A 19,955-nucleotide genomic window follows, 5' to 3' on the forward strand; every position below is an offset into this window, starting at 1 on the left:
TAATCCAAAAATAGGAACATTTCTATTTACACTGTAATTATAATGTATATTCATTAAATATATATATTGACATTTTTATTTGTTTCATAAGTAGAGTTATAAAACTAATTTGGCTGTGGAATGTTATTTTGTATGATTTTTAGGATTAGTAAATATTAAACTAATCTATTAAAGAAATTATCACAAATGTGTGAATATCTTCTCATTTTTTAATAATATTTGTTATAATATATATTTTTTTTAGTAATATTTTTTCTTATTATATTTTTATTATATTATATTTTTATAAACCTCAAAAACTATGTTATTAGGAATAGTACACTTCAGATATAAGATTATTACTTTCGTTTTATTTAATTAGCAAAACAAAAAGTAAAGAACTAGAAAGAAATAATACTTCATTTGTTTATTACGATACTTTATACCATATCAATTAAACCCTTTAATATATTTCTTATAAAATATATTTATGGTCGAATTCACATGAATTCGACCGTAAATACTCTCAGATATATTTCTGATATAGCAGCATTAGTAATTTAAACTCTTTAGCTAAAACTACAATTTTTATTTATTAAACTAACTTTGTATATTACTCCATAATGTATTTAACGAGAAAATGTCTTATTCATTCATTTATTCGTTTATTTTCACAATTTCGTTTAAATAAAAAATTGAGACTATATACTTTCTTATTGTACTTTTTCTTTCTTTGTAATGTATTGCAGATTTTGAGAGATTTTTGGTATTATTTCTGTAAATATTACTGTCCCTACAAAGACTAGAAATGTACCAATCCAATGGTACATAGTGAATGGATTCTTGAAATAAATAATAGAAAAAATTAAAGAAAGGAATTTTCGTAAAGTTATTACCAATGTTACTGTAAGAGAATTGCATTCTGTAGTTAATACAAATACAGAACTTATGCAAATATATCTGTAAAATCAATTAAGAGAAAATATATGTTACGTATTATGAGTATAATTATAGTATAATTATATAATTATAATGAATATAAAATATTATAAGGATACTGTGTAAGAACATTTCCAATTAAATAAGCAATTAATTTTGGCACAGATAAATTAATCACAGGTATAATCAATGGATCTGATGCCATTGCCAATACTAAATGATCCTTAATATTAGATGTCAAAGTTAAAAAAAATGGCAATGGTAATAAATGCTGTAAAGATTATACATTTTTTGATTAATAATCTTTTGTTAATACCAAGATACATATCAATTTTTATTAGATATAATATATACTTATAAAATTTCCTACCGTATAATATAAAGCTTCTCTTGCATTTTTCCCATATCGTGCATGTAATACCTCTTGATATATACCCATTCTAGCAGAAACAAATAATGCAATAGTTAATAATGTAATACCTAACATCCACCAAAAAAAATCATCCCATGGTGTTGTTGGAAGATGTTCAACGTGCTTAGATTGCAAGGATTTTATATCTTTGCCACTGACAATAGTACATATTGCAATTCCGAGAGTTATCATCAAAACAGATAAGTATTTACTAAATGCATAATGTTTTTTTAATATTATAATACCCATTATCATGTTAGCTATCAGAGAACCCTAAAAAGATCATAATATATATATATATATGAAGATCATATTATATACATATATATAATCATTTTACATATATATATATAAAATAATTGATATTTTGCCTATATGATACAAATGTACTACATCTATAATTTTTACTTACAGCTCTGAAGATCATATGAAGAGGCATTGGTATATTAAAATCAAATGCATAATTATTACAAACATTAGCAATAAAAAACATTGTCACTAATATGAAATAATCTTTTATACCGACATTGGGTTTTACAGTTCCGCATTTTGAAGTGAATAAAAATCCTTCTATGGCTATGAAGAGAAATTGTGAAAATGTAATAAGATTCCCACTACCTGGGTCATCTCTGTAAGTAAAAAATAAGTTTTTTTTTTTTCTATACATTAAATAAACTACATAAGAGCGAACACATCGATACTCACTTAACAAGCAGTTCCAAAAAAACTACATTAGTGCAGCATCCCAAAAAAACACAAAATATTGCAATTGCTGCACGCATTTTAAAAATTTATTTTAATTTTCTTCTTTTAACCTACAAATCACTTCGACGAACGTATTACGAACTATTCGAGTTTCTAGTCGACGCATAAAATACAAGCACCGCTTTATTTAAAATACTACTGATAAATAGCTATTCATGATTATCTATTCCATTACGTAAATTCTTATAATATATCGTATTATCGGAAGTATAACAATATTAATGTGTGGTGATAAATTATCTCTGATATAATTAGACAGTTCATCCTTAATAGATTATTTTTAAATGTAATGATTAAATCATATATAAAATGTATATTTATTTATTTTTATTATTGCAATTTACAATTTGTAAAAAAATAATCAACAAAAGTAATAAATCATATTGTTTATAATATAATAAATTACTTTGCAAAATAGCTCCTTAATATAGATGAATAATTACGTATATAATGTTTGTTTAACGATTTAAGAAAAGCGCATGCAATTAATCAGGCATATATGAAGGTCAATAAATATTTTTTGAATTTCTAAACTGCATTCTAAAACACTTGTGTTTATGACTTTAACTCCATACTTTTGAAGTCAGATGGCGCGATTTCAGATTTTCAGTTGTTGCTGACTAAATAAGGAACATCTTTAATATACACATATAATTATTATCACGCTACATATCTATCTCACAGTATAGAAATCGTGTTGCAAACGAAAAGTTATTTGAAATTTATAAGTGGCAACACTGCGTCGGGGCTTGTAGAAGACGCTTTGTAAGTCAGCTGATCCATTACATGGTTTATCGTTTAGTTGTCGGGTGGGTCGAGAGGCAGCAGCACGCAATTTTACTGTCACGTGAGGTCACAATGGTTTCTGATTGTTTTAACGAAGTCCGGATGAACAAACGACTCTTTTGAGCTCTTTTAAGTATTTCATCCACGTTTCCACATTAACACTTGTTACAACAAAATCAGAAAAATATTGTAAGTAGATATTACCAGTTTTTAATTGAAAACGATTAACAGGAATAGTCTTGAATTGTATATGAATACAAACGATGACGTTAACCCAAATTTTAAAGATAACTATAATTTCTCGCGATTATTTATTTCCTCGAATAAGTTAATTAAAACCACTTTGGAATATGTTGATATTGTTATGATTTTTATCGAATACTTTAAACTTTTTCTTCATATATCAATATCATCGACAATCGAGAACGATATGTTGTAGTATTGATTTTATAAGCGCTTGGGATTCGTACGTACGATAGGCGCCATTGTCATCAAGACAGTTACAGGTATCCTTTAATACAAGCGAACTTAGTTTATTTCTTGATTCAAGGCCGTCGCTTTTTATTATATTTATTCTTCATAATACACTTTTCATTTTTCTATATTTGTCGGTATGTAAGTTTCATGCGCCATTCACGTAGTAGTTGGCGCACGTCACGTGGAAAGCGCGCCTAATTACATAATATACTCAGCGCAGACGGTATATTACATGCCACACCCCCTTCTGTAATTCGTTGATCTAAGGACAACTCGTTTGTGAACTTTTTTTAATGCGCGCAAATCGTAAATTAAATTAACGATCATAATATATTTTAAGGTTACTTTATTATTTCTTTTTAATAAACGTTATGGGTCATATAATCTACATAATGTATAACATTGAAGCAGATGGTTCTTTACAAGAAAACCACAAATTAATGTACTACAGGTTTTTTTAATGAAGTTGAACTATTTTGTTAAATTCATATATTTGTATGTTATGAAATAAATCTTATATATGATATTATACATCTTTAAACAGTTCATTATGAAATATTTAATTCTGTGTTATTATTATTTCCTTTAAATTCAGATATTCAAAAGTAGGAATTAGAAGGCATTGTTCAAGATGACGGAATACTGGCTTATATCAGCACCAGGAGATAAAACTTGTCAACAGACATGGGAGACTATGAACAATTTAACTTCAAAGCAAAATTCTTTATCTGAAAATTACAAGTTTCATATACCTGATCTTAAAGTGGGAACATTAGATCAGTTGGTTGGGCTGTCAGATGATCTTGGAAAATTAGATGCATTCGTGGAACAAGTTACGCGTAAAGTGGCAACTTATTTGGGAGAAGTTCTAGAAGACCAAAGAGATAAACTGCATGAAAATCTTTTGGCCAATAACAGTGAGTATATACTTAGTAAATTATTTCTTTCTTTCTTGTATATAATTTAGTTCCTATAATAGGATAATAAATTATCCAATATTACTAGGGTCCAAAATTAGTACAATTATAATTTTTTTTAATATTAAACACATATAGAGGTATCTCCCTTCTTTGGAAATGTCATACTATTATTCTTTTATCTTATTCCGCACTGAATTGAACGTTTACATGCCAACATGATATTTATAAGAATTATATAGTTAAGAAAATTGTATAGAATTATAGCTGAAAATTAGTTTTTATTACTTTATATCTATAAAACTTGCAAATTCTTTAAAAGTATTAAATAAAAAATATTAAATTTAATAAATGTATATAATGGCATTATTTCTTTAATGTTTGCATGTAAGCTCTTAATTGATATAGTTTTTTGAGTAAATGTATCCTCATATTTGATACTATTAAAAAATAATATCAAATGCACGACATTTTCTTGTATCATTTTATAAAAAAAATGTTTGCATTTTGGACCCTTGCAACAGGTATCGATCGATTTTTTATAAATATATGATACTAGGCAAAATTGTAAAGTCTAAAAGGCATGTCAATGAATACTGTACACGACACAATACATATACACTACTTGATTCTAATTTATTTAATAATCTTAAATGTATATCAGTTAGTTTATTTAATTTTTAAATTAATGATACATATTTTTCTTAACATATAAAAAATACAAGTCAATAGGGCAAAACTTTATTAATTTTGTCTGCATACACTGACACTAAATAATTATAAAATTGAAAATATTATACAGAAATCATTGTTTATATGAATGCAGACAAAATTTTTGTTGCTGTAGCGTACAGTAATAACTGTTACCGATAAATATGGTATGTACCACTATTTTTTACGTATTACAAACGAATGTTAATAATAATCCTTTCTTAGTACACCTACATTTCATCATAACTCATCATTGAGAATTATCATTTTTTTGTCATTATGAGATTTACTGTAATCCATTATATACATTACAATGCATTAGTAAATATTCAATAATGAAGAAGGAATAGAAGATCAAATACATATATACATATATATAAGTAATCATGCATTTCATACATACATGAAAGTAAATTTCCATTACCAGTGAGTAAAAATAATTTTCTTCTTTCTTGATTATCTTAAAAGTTCTTTAAGGCTAGCTATATTTGATAATGCACAATCCCTTCCTTATATATAGAAAACAATAGTGGTATAAACCATAAATTAGTATATATTTGTAGAGTGCTTATTATTGATCTTAATTTTAAGAATTTCATTTTTACTGTCTACTAAAATTCATTTTTGTATCTGTGATGTTGCTTGGCTTGCTTGAATTTATTCAGACCACATTAACCCTGTTTCCCTACCTTATACTTATTATTTTATTAACAAATGATCATACATGTACACCTTCGAAATTTTTGTAACAAAAGCTTTTAAGAATTTTTAAAACACACATGCAACATTGTGTATAAAAAACAAATGATATTATTGGTAAATAAAACTTCAATCTCTGGATATGTGGACCACTCACATCGACGAATAAAACCTTCCAGAGGACGCAAGGAGTTGCTTGGGTTACTGTGGTCACCAAGCTCCAATTAGTCACTATGAGGTTCTTTAATTTTAAATTTAGTTATCAGTCTCTATTTAGTATTTATGCCTGTTTGCAATGCTCTATATTTTTTTTTTTTTTTTCTTTTTTTCTTTTTTTTTGTGATATATCTTTGCTCATTTATTGTTCAGTTGTTTTTTTATTAAATTGTTTTCTTTGTTTTCCTTTATATGATTTATATAATAGTTTTTTATTTCATTTTCTGTTTTTCTTTTTATTTGTTATTATCTTTTGTTAAACATCGGAGTATTTAACGACTATAAGTAAATTTATTAATAAATATTCAATAAAAAATTAAGAAGAAAAATAAATAATTCCTAACAATATTTTACTATTAATTTTTAAAGTATAATATTTCATCTGTAATTTAAATTTTGGAACGATCATAAATTTGATTTCAAAGAGCATTCTATTAAACAAATATTATTACATATTACAGAAAATTCATTCTTATATATAATAGAACATTCCTGCGTTATTCTAAACATGCTTGTATCTAAACATGGTTGTATCTAAACATTCAAAAAATTTCTATTTAATTATTTAATTCTAATTTTCATGCAATAATAGAAATGTATTTAATCATTATGAATAATATTCTTACAGAAATTATATAGAGTTAAAAATCTTTTGAATTGTTTTGTATTTAAAAAAGATTTATGTATAGATATGTTAAAAGAAAAATAGAGTAAAAATTCTTCGCTAAATACTCCATAGGTCTTCTGTTCGATCCTTAGTTGTTTTTGATTGAGTTTGGTCAGCATTGTCGTTAGGCATTTGCGTAGGACGCAATAATAGTTGAGCGAGACATGAGAAAGATCGCGAGGAGATTGGGACTGGGCTGTAATGGATAGGTCAAACATCAGTGGATGGGGAGAGCTTGAGCCCCGAAGGGGGTCCGGACACCCCGCCAAACACACCCGTTACTCCATCACACAAGACTTCAAGGGAGCATCACAAGCAGTGGAAGGAGTTGGACGAGTCACAACCAGAAGCGGCCACCTGTTTAGGTCAGCATTATCACCATCGTCATCATCACCATGACCATCGTTATAGCCACTATCATCAGAACCATCTATCCAACTCTGAAAAGAAGTCATTACATAATACTCAGGGTATCAGCGATATTCGAACGTCGAATGATCCTTCGTCAGTGTATTCATGTTACCGTGCACGTTGGTGCACTGCTTCAACTCCTTCAACACCTACTCCAAGTCCTGGTTCTGCAAGCCCAACCCCTTCCTTTTCATCAACCTGCAGCAGTGAAGAAGATAACAAATGGCAGTCAACAATACATCCTAGGAGTACTGAAAAAGCAGACCGAATCATCTCTAATCGTGCATCAGTTGACAATAATGACGATGATGACCATGATGTGGACCAAAGCGATGACCAAGATCAAGACCATAGTGGCAGTTTGCCTAATCCAGGTACCCATCCTACCACCATCACATCAACCTATCATACCTTTTCCTGAGATAATGGCAAGATATAACTGACCTATGGTCGTTTGTTCCAAGGATTTGCTCCTTTAGTAGTTAATATATTTATTCGGAGCGTAAATATTGGGAGAAAAAGAGAGAGAGGTTGTCACTTTCGTGGTCTTATTATTCTTTAATTCGTAAAAAATAATTTTCGCATGCCATTTTAGTTAGGAAATAAATTAATATTATCTTTATTATAAATGCGTATCACACACAAAATACAATGACTGTATTATATCATGATCCTAGTGCGCATTTCCTTAGATGTCAATTCCGCACAATTGCACTACATATGCAATGTATGTAATGCTGAATTCTTTTTTGCAGTATTATTGCCTCCAGTGTAACAAATTCTTGAAAATCTTCCTTTAATGTGAGTGTGCTGTTTTAAATGAAGAAGTATTGCTTGTTACTCTTTGTTTTCCTTTTTGTCACTGTAATTGAACTTGTAATGTTCATCATTATTTTAAATGGATTAACAATATCGGAAGGACACAAATCATGTCATTTTTATAAATTTGAAACAAAGCATATAAATATATAAATATAAATCATATATTATGTCATATCATCAAAAGGCCATGACAATCTCTCTCCAGTACTTATACTATTGAATTTAAGCTATAGCTGTGAAGAATTTTCACATTAATTTACATACTGCCAAAGTATTTTAAAACTTAATTAAATATAAATTATTTGAAAATTTATGTCATTGAATATAAAAAAGAAAAAAAAGAAAAAAAAGAAAAAAGAAAAAAAATTAAAAACCTGAAGGAATGCAAAGAGATTTGCCTATATTATAGCACATTTTAAATATAAAATGCGTGCACCTACTTGATAAAATATTTATATTGGTAAATATGCCAATATATATTTTGATCTTGGTTAGTCCTTCTTACTCCTGCGTCCTGTGTACTGGTTGTGTCTGAATACTTCATTTTAACAAAATGTAATATGTTCGATTGATTGTTCCAGATGCCACAGATTTATATTTGAATTAGAACTTGTCTGATTGCATAATGCACATGTTTCATTACTACTATTTTCCTTCTTTGCTTCTTTTCCTTATTTATTCTATTTAATCTTGGTATTATAAACATAAGTTTCCTGTTTTTATTTATTTTATTTATCTTCCATTTTTAAACGTAAATCTCTTACATAATTATAATATTATACAAAATATAATTTTCATTTCGTATAAAATATTATATATAACAAAAAAATTTTAAGTGTCCAATAATATCTTCAATCATACATAAATTAATAGTAATACTCATTCAAGAATTTTGTATTATTTATTTTGGTTGCAATAATTACTTTATTTTCATTAACAGATTCATTCTTCATTCATATTAAACAATTCTATTATTTAAATTTCACTTTTTATAATAATGCATTTTCTTATACATAAAAAAGTTATAATCATATAAAATCTGCATCACATTCTATATTGATACAATTCGATAATATCTGTTTTTTGCATATGTTGCTTTACTGTACAATACAGCATAAATAAGAATACATACAAGAATTTCTAACAGCAATACAAGATATAGCACCAACATAAATAATGAAATTTAAAATATGTTTATCGATCGGTACATGAATTACAAGAAATTGCTGTGTTGCATGTTTACGATTTGATTACACTACTACACAGTATTAATATAAATAATCTGAATTTCTGTTACTTTTGGATGATAATTTATTAGTTAACAAGCAAATAATACTAAGATTTCTTATTACTATTTTCATATTCAGTTAGCATGAAATGCTTTATCATCTCAGCTGCTTGGCTTATTTTATTATGGCACTATTATTAATAAAATCATTGTAATTTATCATTAGCATAGGTATTAATAATTTGTGTTAACCATTGTATGCGTGTGCGTGGTGAATGGTTGGGGAAGGTTAATAAAAAAATCTCAGCAATTGCAATCGCATATAATTATGCAGATTATACTAGGAAAAATGATGAAAGTTTCACTAAAATTAAGTCTATTTATTATATTTCTTTCTATTTTTTTATCATGCAATTATATCCAAGTATCTATGTACTGGTTTAAAAAAAATATGATAAAAATATATAAAAGGTTTTATACTTAAAATTACATAAAATTAAATCTAATTATAAATGAAAGCTAATATGGTCCTAGATAGAAGTTTTCATATTTACTATTCTATAATTTTATCATACACTATATTAAATATTGCATACAGCATATATTTTAAATAAAAACTGCATCTTATAATTTAATATAATATAATTAACAGTCTTTATAATAAAATAAAAATACAATTATATCTACACTATATTATTTTAATCTATATCATTAGGTGCATCAATAAAAATTGAATGCAGTAGTATTGATATAATTTCTAATTATTTAATAAATCATATATATAAAATGCTTTAATAAATTGTATATGCACCTACACATTAATGTTTGCACGATATATTCAGTTTAGATACTGCCTGCTATTCTGAATAATATATAAGGAGCGTACTAGAATCAGAGAAATTTGTATGATACCAAAACAAAATCTTTCTCTGTTTGTCTCATTTATACTGTTACTCTTTAGTTACAATGTGACATATAATCTCAATATATTAACATCTTTCAACAGAGCTTCTTATAAGTCTCAAGTGTTGAGTTTTATAAATTATTAGTATAGTAAATAACATCAAGTTGAAGTAAATAACACCATTGAAATTAGACATTGATAAAGCTTTGTTTAAAAATTTAAATCTTAACATTACATAATTTTGAATTTTAGATATAGTTATATTAATATTGAAAATTTGTTAGGTGATCTACCTTCGTATATAACTCGATTCCAGTGGGATATGGCAAAATATCCAATCAAACAATCCTTAAGAAATATCGCGGATATAATTAGCAAACAAGTGGGGCAAATAGATGCAGATCTTAAAACCAAATCAACAACATATAATAACTTGAAAGGCAGCCTACAAAATCTTGAGAAAAAACAAACGTAAGTTTTTTGTTATATAGTTCATTAAAAATTTTTTATGTTTATGTTTCATTTACGAATATATCTTATAGTAATAGTAATAAATAAAATATAGAAAAAGAGTAGTAGTAATAATAACGAAATTTTTGTACAGAGGAAGTTTGTTAACAAGAAATCTAGCAGATTTAGTGAAGAAGGAGCATTTTATTTTAGACAGTGAATATTTATCAACGTTACTTGTAATTGTACCAAAGTATGTATTATTATTTCATTTACCACATACATGAAATTAACATTTCACATTTGTCTTCATGCTATATTACACCTGGTTACTATATTTTTAAGGTCTAGCTTTCATGAATGGTACAGCGGGTATGAAAAATTAACAAAGATGATTGTGCCACGTAGCTCACAGCTTATAACTGAAGATTCAGAATATGGATTATTTACAATTACATTGTTCAAAAAAGTTATTGAAGAATTTAAATTGCATGCCCGTGAGAAAAAGTTCATTGTGCGCGATTTCACATATAACGAAGAAGAACTTGCTGCAGGTATATTTTGTATGAGACTATAAATTTTATATAAATATAGTTTAATTATAAATATAAAAATATATATATATATGCATAATACAGGTAAAAATGAGATTACAAAACTGGTAACCGATAAGAAAAAACAATTTGGATCACTAGTACGTTGGTTAAAAGTAAACTTTAGTGAATGTTTCTGTGCTTGGATTCATGTTAAAGCTCTGCGTGTATTCGTAGAATCTGTTCTTAGGTAATATATTTTCTTTTTTAACAAAAATATATTATAAATATATATCTATATATTGCTATATTGTTTTCAAATAGGTATGGTTTACCAGTTAATTTCCAAGCAATTTTACTGCATCCACACAAAAAAAGTATGAAACGATTACGTGATGTCTTAAATCAATTGTATGCTCATTTGGATTCTTCTGCTACAGCATCAGGACAGAACCAAGATGTAAGGATTTTGATTTTATTATGAGATAAAATTTAATAAACAAATTAGATATTATTATATCAATTTATTGTTATAGAGTGTGGATATACCTGGATTAGGATTTGGACAAAGCGATTATTTTCCTTATGTGTATTATAAGATCAATGTGGATATGGTCGATAGCAAGGTGTAATAATTCACAATTGTAAAAATCCTTCCTTTATATTTCAATTACCTTTTCACTTTTTCAGGCGACTATTATTAATTATAAATGCATACGAATTAATATTTTATCTTTATGTCAAAGATAGAATTTTCTTTGCATTTATAGAAACGCCGTTGCATTCTTATTTTTGGTTACCATATAATTGTAACAATTTATTCCAGAAAATGTAATTGTATAATTATTCATCAGAAATCACTATTTTTATAGCAACTCATAATATTCGAAAATGCACATAAAATTTAACATGAATTGCGTAACAAATTTGTATAAGAAGTTAAATATTAGTGTGTACATATTTTATTTAGAAATATTAATTTTCATTACATATACTCTTTTCTTCCTACTTTGCCAAAGATTGGATTTACATAACTTGTTGCAATAGTAAAGAAGATAATGAAATAAAATTACCGTTTATAAAATTAAATATTTGTTAATCATATGCTCACTTGCAATATGATTATTTTTTGTGTATCTACGAAATGCATAATTTTACATACAACTTCTGTATGATATTTCAACAGGTAAAGAAATTATATTATTTATTATAATAGAAAGAGTGTTGCTGTGCATCACTTTATTTGTTTTTAAATCTTGCCTGTAGAATCAAACACAATATGATCTTAATTCACTCAGGAAAAGTAGGCATTAGAATATTTATGCATATTATTATTTGTGCGTTATCTTGTTCTACCTTTAAAGTGATTATACTTTGTCACTTTAAATGCCAATAATATAATTGTTAAATATGTACGCATTATACACACGTGAGCGTGCGTGAAAATACATGCATATAATAAGAATGCTGTATGCTTATTAAAGCCTGGATTCTGGGCAATACGTTAAAATTATGTTTTTGTCAAAAATGACCAGAAATATAATACTGTTCGTATATGATACTAAATACTTAAAAAAGTGTTTTGGTACATATTTATTAAGAAATAACGTTGCACAATATTACTGTAAGTATAATGCAACTATGGCATTTCACTGTTATCACTTATAAGAATTCTAATACCATAAAAAAATGCAGATATATAAAATAACATGTTTAAACAGTACAGTATTAAATATTGCTTCTTTATAGCTTAAATATGTAGAGCAATATATAAAACAAGGGAATATAGTATATTTTTGTGAAGAGAATATATATATAAAATGTTTGAGTTATTACTATCCAGTGTTTTATTTGTATTTGATTTATGCAGGAAATACTCTGGGCAGTAAAAGCAAGAACATTTTTTATAATTTTTATTATAGAAAACTTGTTTTGTGACAACAGTGTAAGAATATATAATATTAGAACAGAACTTTTCATTTAAACAACATTTGTTCATTATGCCTATTTCAGTATTTGTCTAGTATCAATTTAAAAATAATTGATTGCATTATTATAAGATACCACGAATATATCGATACGTCAATGTTTTAATTAAAATGATGACAATACTTGTTCAATCTTTAAATAAAGAGAATAATTCATATGAATAAGAAAGAAACATAAATCTTGCTATGAACATCATTGAATAGTTACTTAATATTTATTGATAATACAAATACATGTGTTATAATAAATAACAAGTTTCATTTTAATCATTAACATATTTATTGGAGATAAAAAAATTTGTTCTATGGATATCATTAAATGTGTTCTATGGATATCATTAAACTCTTGGGTCAAATATAAATAAATATTAATACTTAAAGAAATGAATATTTTCAATTATAAAACATATTTTGTTAGCATAACTTCTTTAAAAAATTGAATCCATTTGATCAATCTGTTTTTTTAACATGAAGCATTACGTGATACATTACTGCTTTTAATGAGTTCCTGAAATTAATAAGTTTTTATATTCATCTGCAAGATTAAAATAAAAAAGGTAAGACAATAAATGTTATTTCATAAATATCATTTTACCTGCAAATTATTAATATCTTGATCCCAATTTTTTACCCCTATTAATTCTATTGCTCTTATGAACAAATCTGTTACTTTAGTAACGTTTTGTTGGAATACTTCCAAAACATCACCTGCATTTACATTTTCTTCACACTCTTTCCAGCAATCATAATCTGTTGCCATTGCTATAACTGCATACAATATGCCTGCTTCTTTTGCTAAACAGACCTAGTTATATACATGAATAAAATAAAATAAAAATTATAATAATACATAAATGATATAGAAAATAGAAAGAATTTTACATACTTCTGGACAAATAGTCATATTAATTAAATGACCACCCCAAAGGCGAAATGCATTGCTTTCAGCTTTAGAAGAAAATCGTGGTCCTTCTATTGCTACTATTGTTGCACCTTCTCTTACTTCTAAGCAAAGATCTTTTGCGGCCTGTAATAAAATCTTTGAAGTATGCGGATCAAATGCTGGTTCCATTGGCATGTGGCATACGCCTATAATTTTATTCGTTAATAGAATGATGTAAAAATTAAAAATTACATATAAAATTTATCTTACCTGAATATTTATTAGAAGTGCCATCAAAGAAAGTGCCATGTCTCTTAACTGTTCTATCCAGAAAACTATCTGGTATAACTAATTGTCCCCTGCATATAGATTCTGTTAATGAACCACAAGCAGATGATGCAAGAATATGAGTACATCCAGCAATTTTTAAAGCTTCAATATTTGCACGATAATTTATATTACTTGGATTTATACTGTGATCTGATCCATGTCTATATTAAGAAATTATAAATATAATTCAGATATTACATATAAAATCAATATACAAATAATAATTCAATAAAGAGAAATAAAAGATTACCTAGATAATAAAATTACATCTACTCCAGAAATAGTTCCATGATATAGGTTACTCGATGGTACTCCAAATTCATTTGTTGCATCTTCACGTTTAGTTTCAAAATGACAATTAAATATTGGTTTATTTGGATCATCGAGTCCTGACCCTCCAATAATGCCTATCTATGAGATATAATATAGTTGTATTTGATTAATATCCTATTTATACAAATTATGTTTTAAGGTATCTAAATTAATATTTAATTACATCATATAGACTATTTAAACAACGCATATGTCGGCTATGTTTGAAATATATTCGTTCTACCGATAAGAAAGAAATTTACAATGAGATTACTTTTACTATTGATAAAATGTGCTTGTTAATAAGATACTTTTTATTCATGTAATTGATTTATTCGACGTAATTACGAAACACATGGGACGATTCATATAATTATAAAAAGCAAATGTAATAGAAAAGATTTACACGTTTTAATATTACAATTAAATATAAAACAGGTGGTTTATTTATTCCCTTCGTGACGTGTAAAAAATAATTGTGTGATCCTTACCTTAACTTGATACTTCGACATTTTAAAATGGGAACAGAATAATTTTTTCTGTACTAATACAATTTCAGAAAATAATCCATATATAGAACCGTGATAATTAGATAATTTTAAAGAAAGTAAGTGTCTATAGGAAGTAAGTAATAGGAAGTAGAAACTCATAAGTTATTATTAGAACGTACAATGTGCATGTCATGTGACATGCAGTAGATATGCAATAAATCTACACATAAAATGTGATATTAAATTTATATTTGTATAATAATTTCATATCGAAGTAAACAATAAAATAATAAAATCTTGTTAAAAAGAAAAAGGAAAAAAAGAAATCTATTTTCTTTATTTATTTTTTTATATGGAGGAAATTGTCATAGAAACACCTAGATTCCCTGTAAGAGAAGCTAGCCAATAGAAGTAATCAAAAAAGTAATAAAATTTTGTTAAAAAGAAAAAAGAAAAAAAGAAATCTATTTTTTTTATTTATTTTTTATACGGAGGAAATTGTCATAAAAACACCTAGATTTCCTGTAAAAGAAGTTAGCCCTAAAACCCATTAAAACCTCCATAGAAATTTATCTCGATCGCATATAGGATGGGAGGGATTTAATTCGAATAAGCATGCCGCAAATCTTTTAAATATTGTAAATGTAAAATATTTACATATCGTTATGATTATATTTATCTGATCTTACTTGTATCAATATATTTATATAGTAAAAATATAGAAAATAAGAAATGTAATATAATTTGAAATATATTTAATAAGATTTGATTATTAATAAAATATATATAAATGTTATTAATAAATATAAGACGATTATTCAAATGTTATATATTTCTTAAACTATAAAAAAATATCTCATATATGCTGTTCAGAAAAAGAGGACCGTATAAAATCTGATTTATGAAATTTGAAACATTAATTTTTTAATAATATAATTATTTTTTAATTCTTATATTTTGTCAGCAGCTTACAGTATTAAGTAATACACGTGAGCTTATATATGTATATATGTACAGATTTTAAAAATAATTTAATATCATGAAATCGAGAATAAAAAAAAAAAAAAATATAACATAATTGTATAAATACATCAATGGTAAGAATTTAAGAATGGTATGTTAGATGAAAAAAATTTGTTGGAAAAAATATATATAATAAATATATTAAAAAAAACACGTTATATTACGTATATATACATTATCTTATAAACGATATCTATTTTATAATTATAAAAAATGTACTTATATAATATGAAACAATATTTGAATGCAATTCATAACTCAGTTTCATCTTCCAAACGTTTAACGACCTTCTTATAATCTTCTTCCAAAACACGGTATGATTTCTCAAGTATTTTCATACGTTGCTCTGGTGCAGGTAATGTAATATTCGAACGTTTATTCAAGTTTTTCAAAACTAATTCTAATTTTTTGATATCATTTTGTTCCCGTTTATAAGGAATATTCAGTCTTTTTTTAACATCTAATCTGTAATCCCGATATTCTTGCTCGTTTGAAATATCTGTTATACGCAGACGTAAAATTTCGTATACTCTACGTGCTTGTTTCTATAAAAGTAAAAATGAATTAATGTATAATATAAAAAAGATAATAGACGAATGATACAATTACAGAAATATACCTTATTGATTTTATGTTTTTCCCTAGCTTCAATAACCATTGTTTTATTGAAACCTTGAAGTAAACATTCTCGTGAAAAACTAGGTAATTTACTACAATTCATTGCGTCTACGTAATCTCTTATTCGTTGAAAACCAACAGATGGATCTTCTACTACAAAAGTATAACAAAAATTAGAATTTCTTAAATAATATTATTAATTAGATAATTCAATTAAATTAATGTTTTTATTAGATGAATTTTAAGAGACATTGAAATCAAATTACCTGTTATATCTTTGACTTCATTTCTACCTATATACTCACGATAAATACCACGCAGTAAATGAGTACCAAGACCCATATTTTGAAACAAAGGTAAAATTAATACTTGAGCGATACGTGGTCTAGTATGATGAGGATATGCATAATACTGATAAACAGTGGCAAAACCAATTGTTCCATACTGAGTATATCCAGATGATGATTTATATTTCTCAAACCTATTTCATGTATCAAAATTAGTTATTTATTATGCTACGAATTATTATTTTTAATAATATATTAAATTTATGCTTACATATTAAAATAATGCCATTGATCATCATCAATATCTATGAAATTAGCAGCATCTATATACCATAAAACAAATGTTTGAAGACGTTGGTGATATTCTCTAAAGCCTTTGCATGTCATATCTGCTTTATAAACTTCGAATTGTCTTGTACAATCATTATCTAAAATCAAAATAAAATTAATAGAAGAAATATTATATATATATATATATATATTATAATTTAATGTGATATTTTATTTTTATAATAACATATTAAATACATAAATGCAAAAGGGTAAATTTTGTAAAAATGATTGGAAATCAAAAAAAGAAAAGTTGTACAATATTACCATTTACTGAAAAAGAATAAAGTAATTCTCCATAAGGTCTAAATGTTCTATCCTTTTTAAGAGATTCAACAAAGGGATCTAGATTAGTATGGATATTAGGTGTAAGTTTTTCCGCAACTTTTGATAATACTTCATCAGCTTCAACTCCCTCATAAGTAAGCTTGTTTACTTTCTCAGAATAGGTCATACCCAAATAAGTTTCTAATGAACCTGCTGAGTAATACAGCTTCACTTTTAAGTCCCGATAACCAAATATAGTTTCACTAATAAAGAAAAAATATATCTGTTATATAATTATTAAACTTAACAATAACTTTAATAAGACAATAACAAAGGAATTATAAAATAACTTATAAATTCTTAATTAAACAATATGCACCTGTCTCCGAATATTTGATGAGACATTTCTGGTTTAAACGAAGTTCTATCATCTTCTAAATCGTTAATATCACGTATTAATTTCAACTCCAAACATTCATTACTACTGACCACTAAATTTTTCAAATGCGTTGAAATTGGATCTTCCATGTTACTGGAATAAAAGGGAAGACGTAAGAAAGTTGCAAAATGTAAATAACTCTTGCATAATTGGATAAAAAATTTAAATCATTGCATAATTTTTAATATTAATTATTTTCATATCAAAATATTAAAAATAATCCAACCTTTAAAAAAATCTTTGTATATAGGTTATAATACCACGAGTGACAACAAAATCATAGAACACAACTGTCACGAAACAATTTATTGCTGCGTAGATATTTGAATATATATAAACAAAGAAAAAAATAAAAACAATATTTTATATTGATATTTCAAACTTTAAATTGAGAATATAACAATAATTATTTCACAACGATCCAATCCTTTTCTATTGTCATTAAAAAATGAACGACCCAGTTTAATCACTTACCACACGGATCGTTAAAATTTTTTTTTCAATTAAATACAATGTCTCTTTCTTTTGTTTACTTTTTCTTTAAATACAATTAAAATAGTTACAAAACAACTTCGCGCCAAAAATGAAACGACTATATCCCTTTTTCTATTATCCTTTCTGTAAACATATCTTTTTGAAAATAAACTAGTAAATACACCAACCGTTGAAAATTCAAAGTTGGAAATCTTTAAAGACTAATTTCGAAACAGTATAACAACGTTTAAGTCTTATACCTTTATATGTTGCTTTATTATTAATAATTTTTATAATTCCTTCTTATATATAAATGTATAATCAAATTTGTAAATATGATTATATTTCAATCAAAAGAATAATTTTCGATTGCTATCGTTTTAATAATATATGTACGAATTTCACCATCTATGATCGTGAATATAATCAATGGTTGTTCAAGCGAAACGATGTTCGATAGTTTATTTCTGTTTTTTTTTTTGTATTTAAGCTTATAATAATGTTTGTTTATATCTGTTACTATATATAATTTTTACTTGTGGATTAATCTAATTGATAAATATATGCTACATTAATTTTTTTGTTATGTTAATTCATTTAAGATGTTTTCAAATATTCGAAAATGTGAAACAGATATCAATGTAATATTGGATGAACATCTGACTAGTGATTCGTGCACAAAACTTATTATCGAATTTATAAAATATGTATTATACCAAAAACAACAAATACCGTTTACATATGATTCCTTGGTGCACTTACAAGCCAGGACTAAAAAATCGGACAGAAATTCATCATTCATCAAAACATTATTAAATTCCTTAACAAATGTGTCTGATCACTTATCTTCCGAATTACTTCTTAAAGATTGCGAAGTTAAGGAAATTTTAATCATTGTTGGTCCAACGATAATATCACCGAAGCTACAAATTACATTGGAATTACCAACACATATTCTTGATAGTTTGTGTCATATAGAGTGTAAACATTCTTCGCAGAAACCTCTTCTTAATCTAATGAGGTAAATGGTTTATAAATAATTTTGTTATGTAACTAATCAATATGACTTTTATCATTACTTTAACTATATAGTTCTGATTATCAGAGAGTTGCAATTTTTATTTTTATTTTTAATTTTATTTATAGATCAATGATGGAATGTACAGAATTTCAAGATGCTATGACTTTACCTTTAGGACCTACAAACACATTTCTTTTATTACAAAAAAGTCATAATAATAGTATATCTAATTTCTTTCTACCAAAACCACATTATATACCTTCAATACAGACATCACAAACTTTTAGAATCAAGTTGCTATATAATAATCAACTTGATATAGATTGTAATTGTAGAAATTTAGTCAAAGTGTATCGTGAACTTACCAATCCTTGTAAAAATGACTCGACTATGCAATGCGAGAAACAGTCCAACGAACAAATTGTACAAGCACCTTTTCTATGGTATCAATCTAGGGAAGTAATTAAAGGATTCAAATATGTTAGATAACTTTAAATTTGTAATAAGGATGAAAAGTATTTATAGTCTAATTTTATATTTTTATCATATAAATTTCATAATCTTGCTCATTTAAGT

At 26.1% G+C, this 19,955-nt stretch overlaps 4 protein-coding genes across 8 annotated transcripts; 2 read left to right on the forward strand and 2 right to left on the reverse strand.

Moving 5' to 3' along the window:
- Nucleotides 1-450: 450 nt before the first annotated feature.
- Nucleotides 451-3,489, reverse strand: LOC124955501 (UDP-xylose and UDP-N-acetylglucosamine transporter-like). Its single transcript, XM_047510045.1, has 5 exons — nucleotides 2,036-3,489; nucleotides 1,743-1,959; nucleotides 1,289-1,603; nucleotides 1,038-1,189; nucleotides 451-939 (listed from the first exon to the last, which is right to left on the reverse strand). Exons 1-5 carry the CDS (start codon nucleotides 2,110-2,112, stop codon nucleotides 693-695), a joined length of 1,008 nt encoding a protein of 335 aa, XP_047366001.1. The 5' UTR covers nucleotides 2,113-3,489; the 3' UTR covers nucleotides 451-692.
- LOC124955500 (V-type proton ATPase subunit C) lies at nucleotides 2,726-13,447 on the forward strand. 5 transcript variants are annotated; one of them, XM_047510039.1, is made up of 9 exons: nucleotides 2,726-3,070; nucleotides 3,954-4,275; nucleotides 6,778-7,353; nucleotides 10,218-10,404; nucleotides 10,538-10,636; nucleotides 10,729-10,937; nucleotides 11,022-11,166; nucleotides 11,241-11,376; nucleotides 11,453-13,447. In XM_047510039.1, exons 2-9 carry the CDS (start codon nucleotides 3,990-3,992, stop codon nucleotides 11,546-11,548), a joined length of 1,734 nt encoding a protein of 577 aa, XP_047365995.1. In that variant the 5' UTR covers nucleotides 2,726-3,070; nucleotides 3,954-3,989; the 3' UTR covers nucleotides 11,549-13,447. The 5 variants fall into 5 exon arrangements, with proteins under 5 accessions (XP_047365995.1, XP_047366000.1, XP_047365996.1 ...); XM_047510040.1 differs by lacking the exon at nucleotides 2,726-3,070 and adding an exon at nucleotides 3,145-3,853; XM_047510041.1 differs by lacking the exon at nucleotides 2,726-3,070 and adding an exon at nucleotides 3,145-3,800.
- LOC124955561 (histone acetyltransferase type B catalytic subunit-like) lies at nucleotides 13,101-18,346 on the reverse strand. The gene is made up of 13 exons (XM_047510149.1): nucleotides 18,111-18,346; nucleotides 17,825-17,977; nucleotides 17,446-17,708; nucleotides 17,120-17,276; nucleotides 16,828-17,042; nucleotides 16,563-16,714; nucleotides 16,202-16,488; nucleotides 14,921-15,074; nucleotides 14,368-14,528; nucleotides 14,058-14,278; nucleotides 13,791-13,993; nucleotides 13,500-13,709; nucleotides 13,101-13,412 (listed from the first exon to the last, which is right to left on the reverse strand). The coding sequence occupies exons 2-13, from the start codon at nucleotides 17,971-17,973 to the stop codon at nucleotides 13,368-13,370; spliced, it is 2,217 nt and encodes a 738-aa protein (XP_047366105.1). The 5' UTR covers nucleotides 17,974-17,977; nucleotides 18,111-18,346; the 3' UTR covers nucleotides 13,101-13,367.
- A 426-nt stretch (nucleotides 18,347-18,772) lies between these two features.
- On the forward strand, nucleotides 18,773-19,948 carry LOC124955502 (MAD2L1-binding protein-like). The gene is made up of 2 exons (XM_047510046.1): nucleotides 18,773-19,379; nucleotides 19,505-19,948. Exons 1-2 carry the CDS (start codon nucleotides 18,961-18,963, stop codon nucleotides 19,866-19,868), a joined length of 783 nt encoding a protein of 260 aa, XP_047366002.1. The 5' UTR covers nucleotides 18,773-18,960; the 3' UTR covers nucleotides 19,869-19,948.
- The last annotated feature ends 7 nt before the right edge of the window (nucleotides 19,949-19,955 follow it).

The sequence above is a fragment of the Vespa velutina genome, chromosome 18 (assembly GCF_912470025.1).
Source record: "Vespa velutina chromosome 18, iVesVel2.1, whole genome shotgun sequence".
Taxonomy (NCBI): domain Eukaryota; kingdom Metazoa; phylum Arthropoda; class Insecta; order Hymenoptera; family Vespidae; genus Vespa; species Vespa velutina.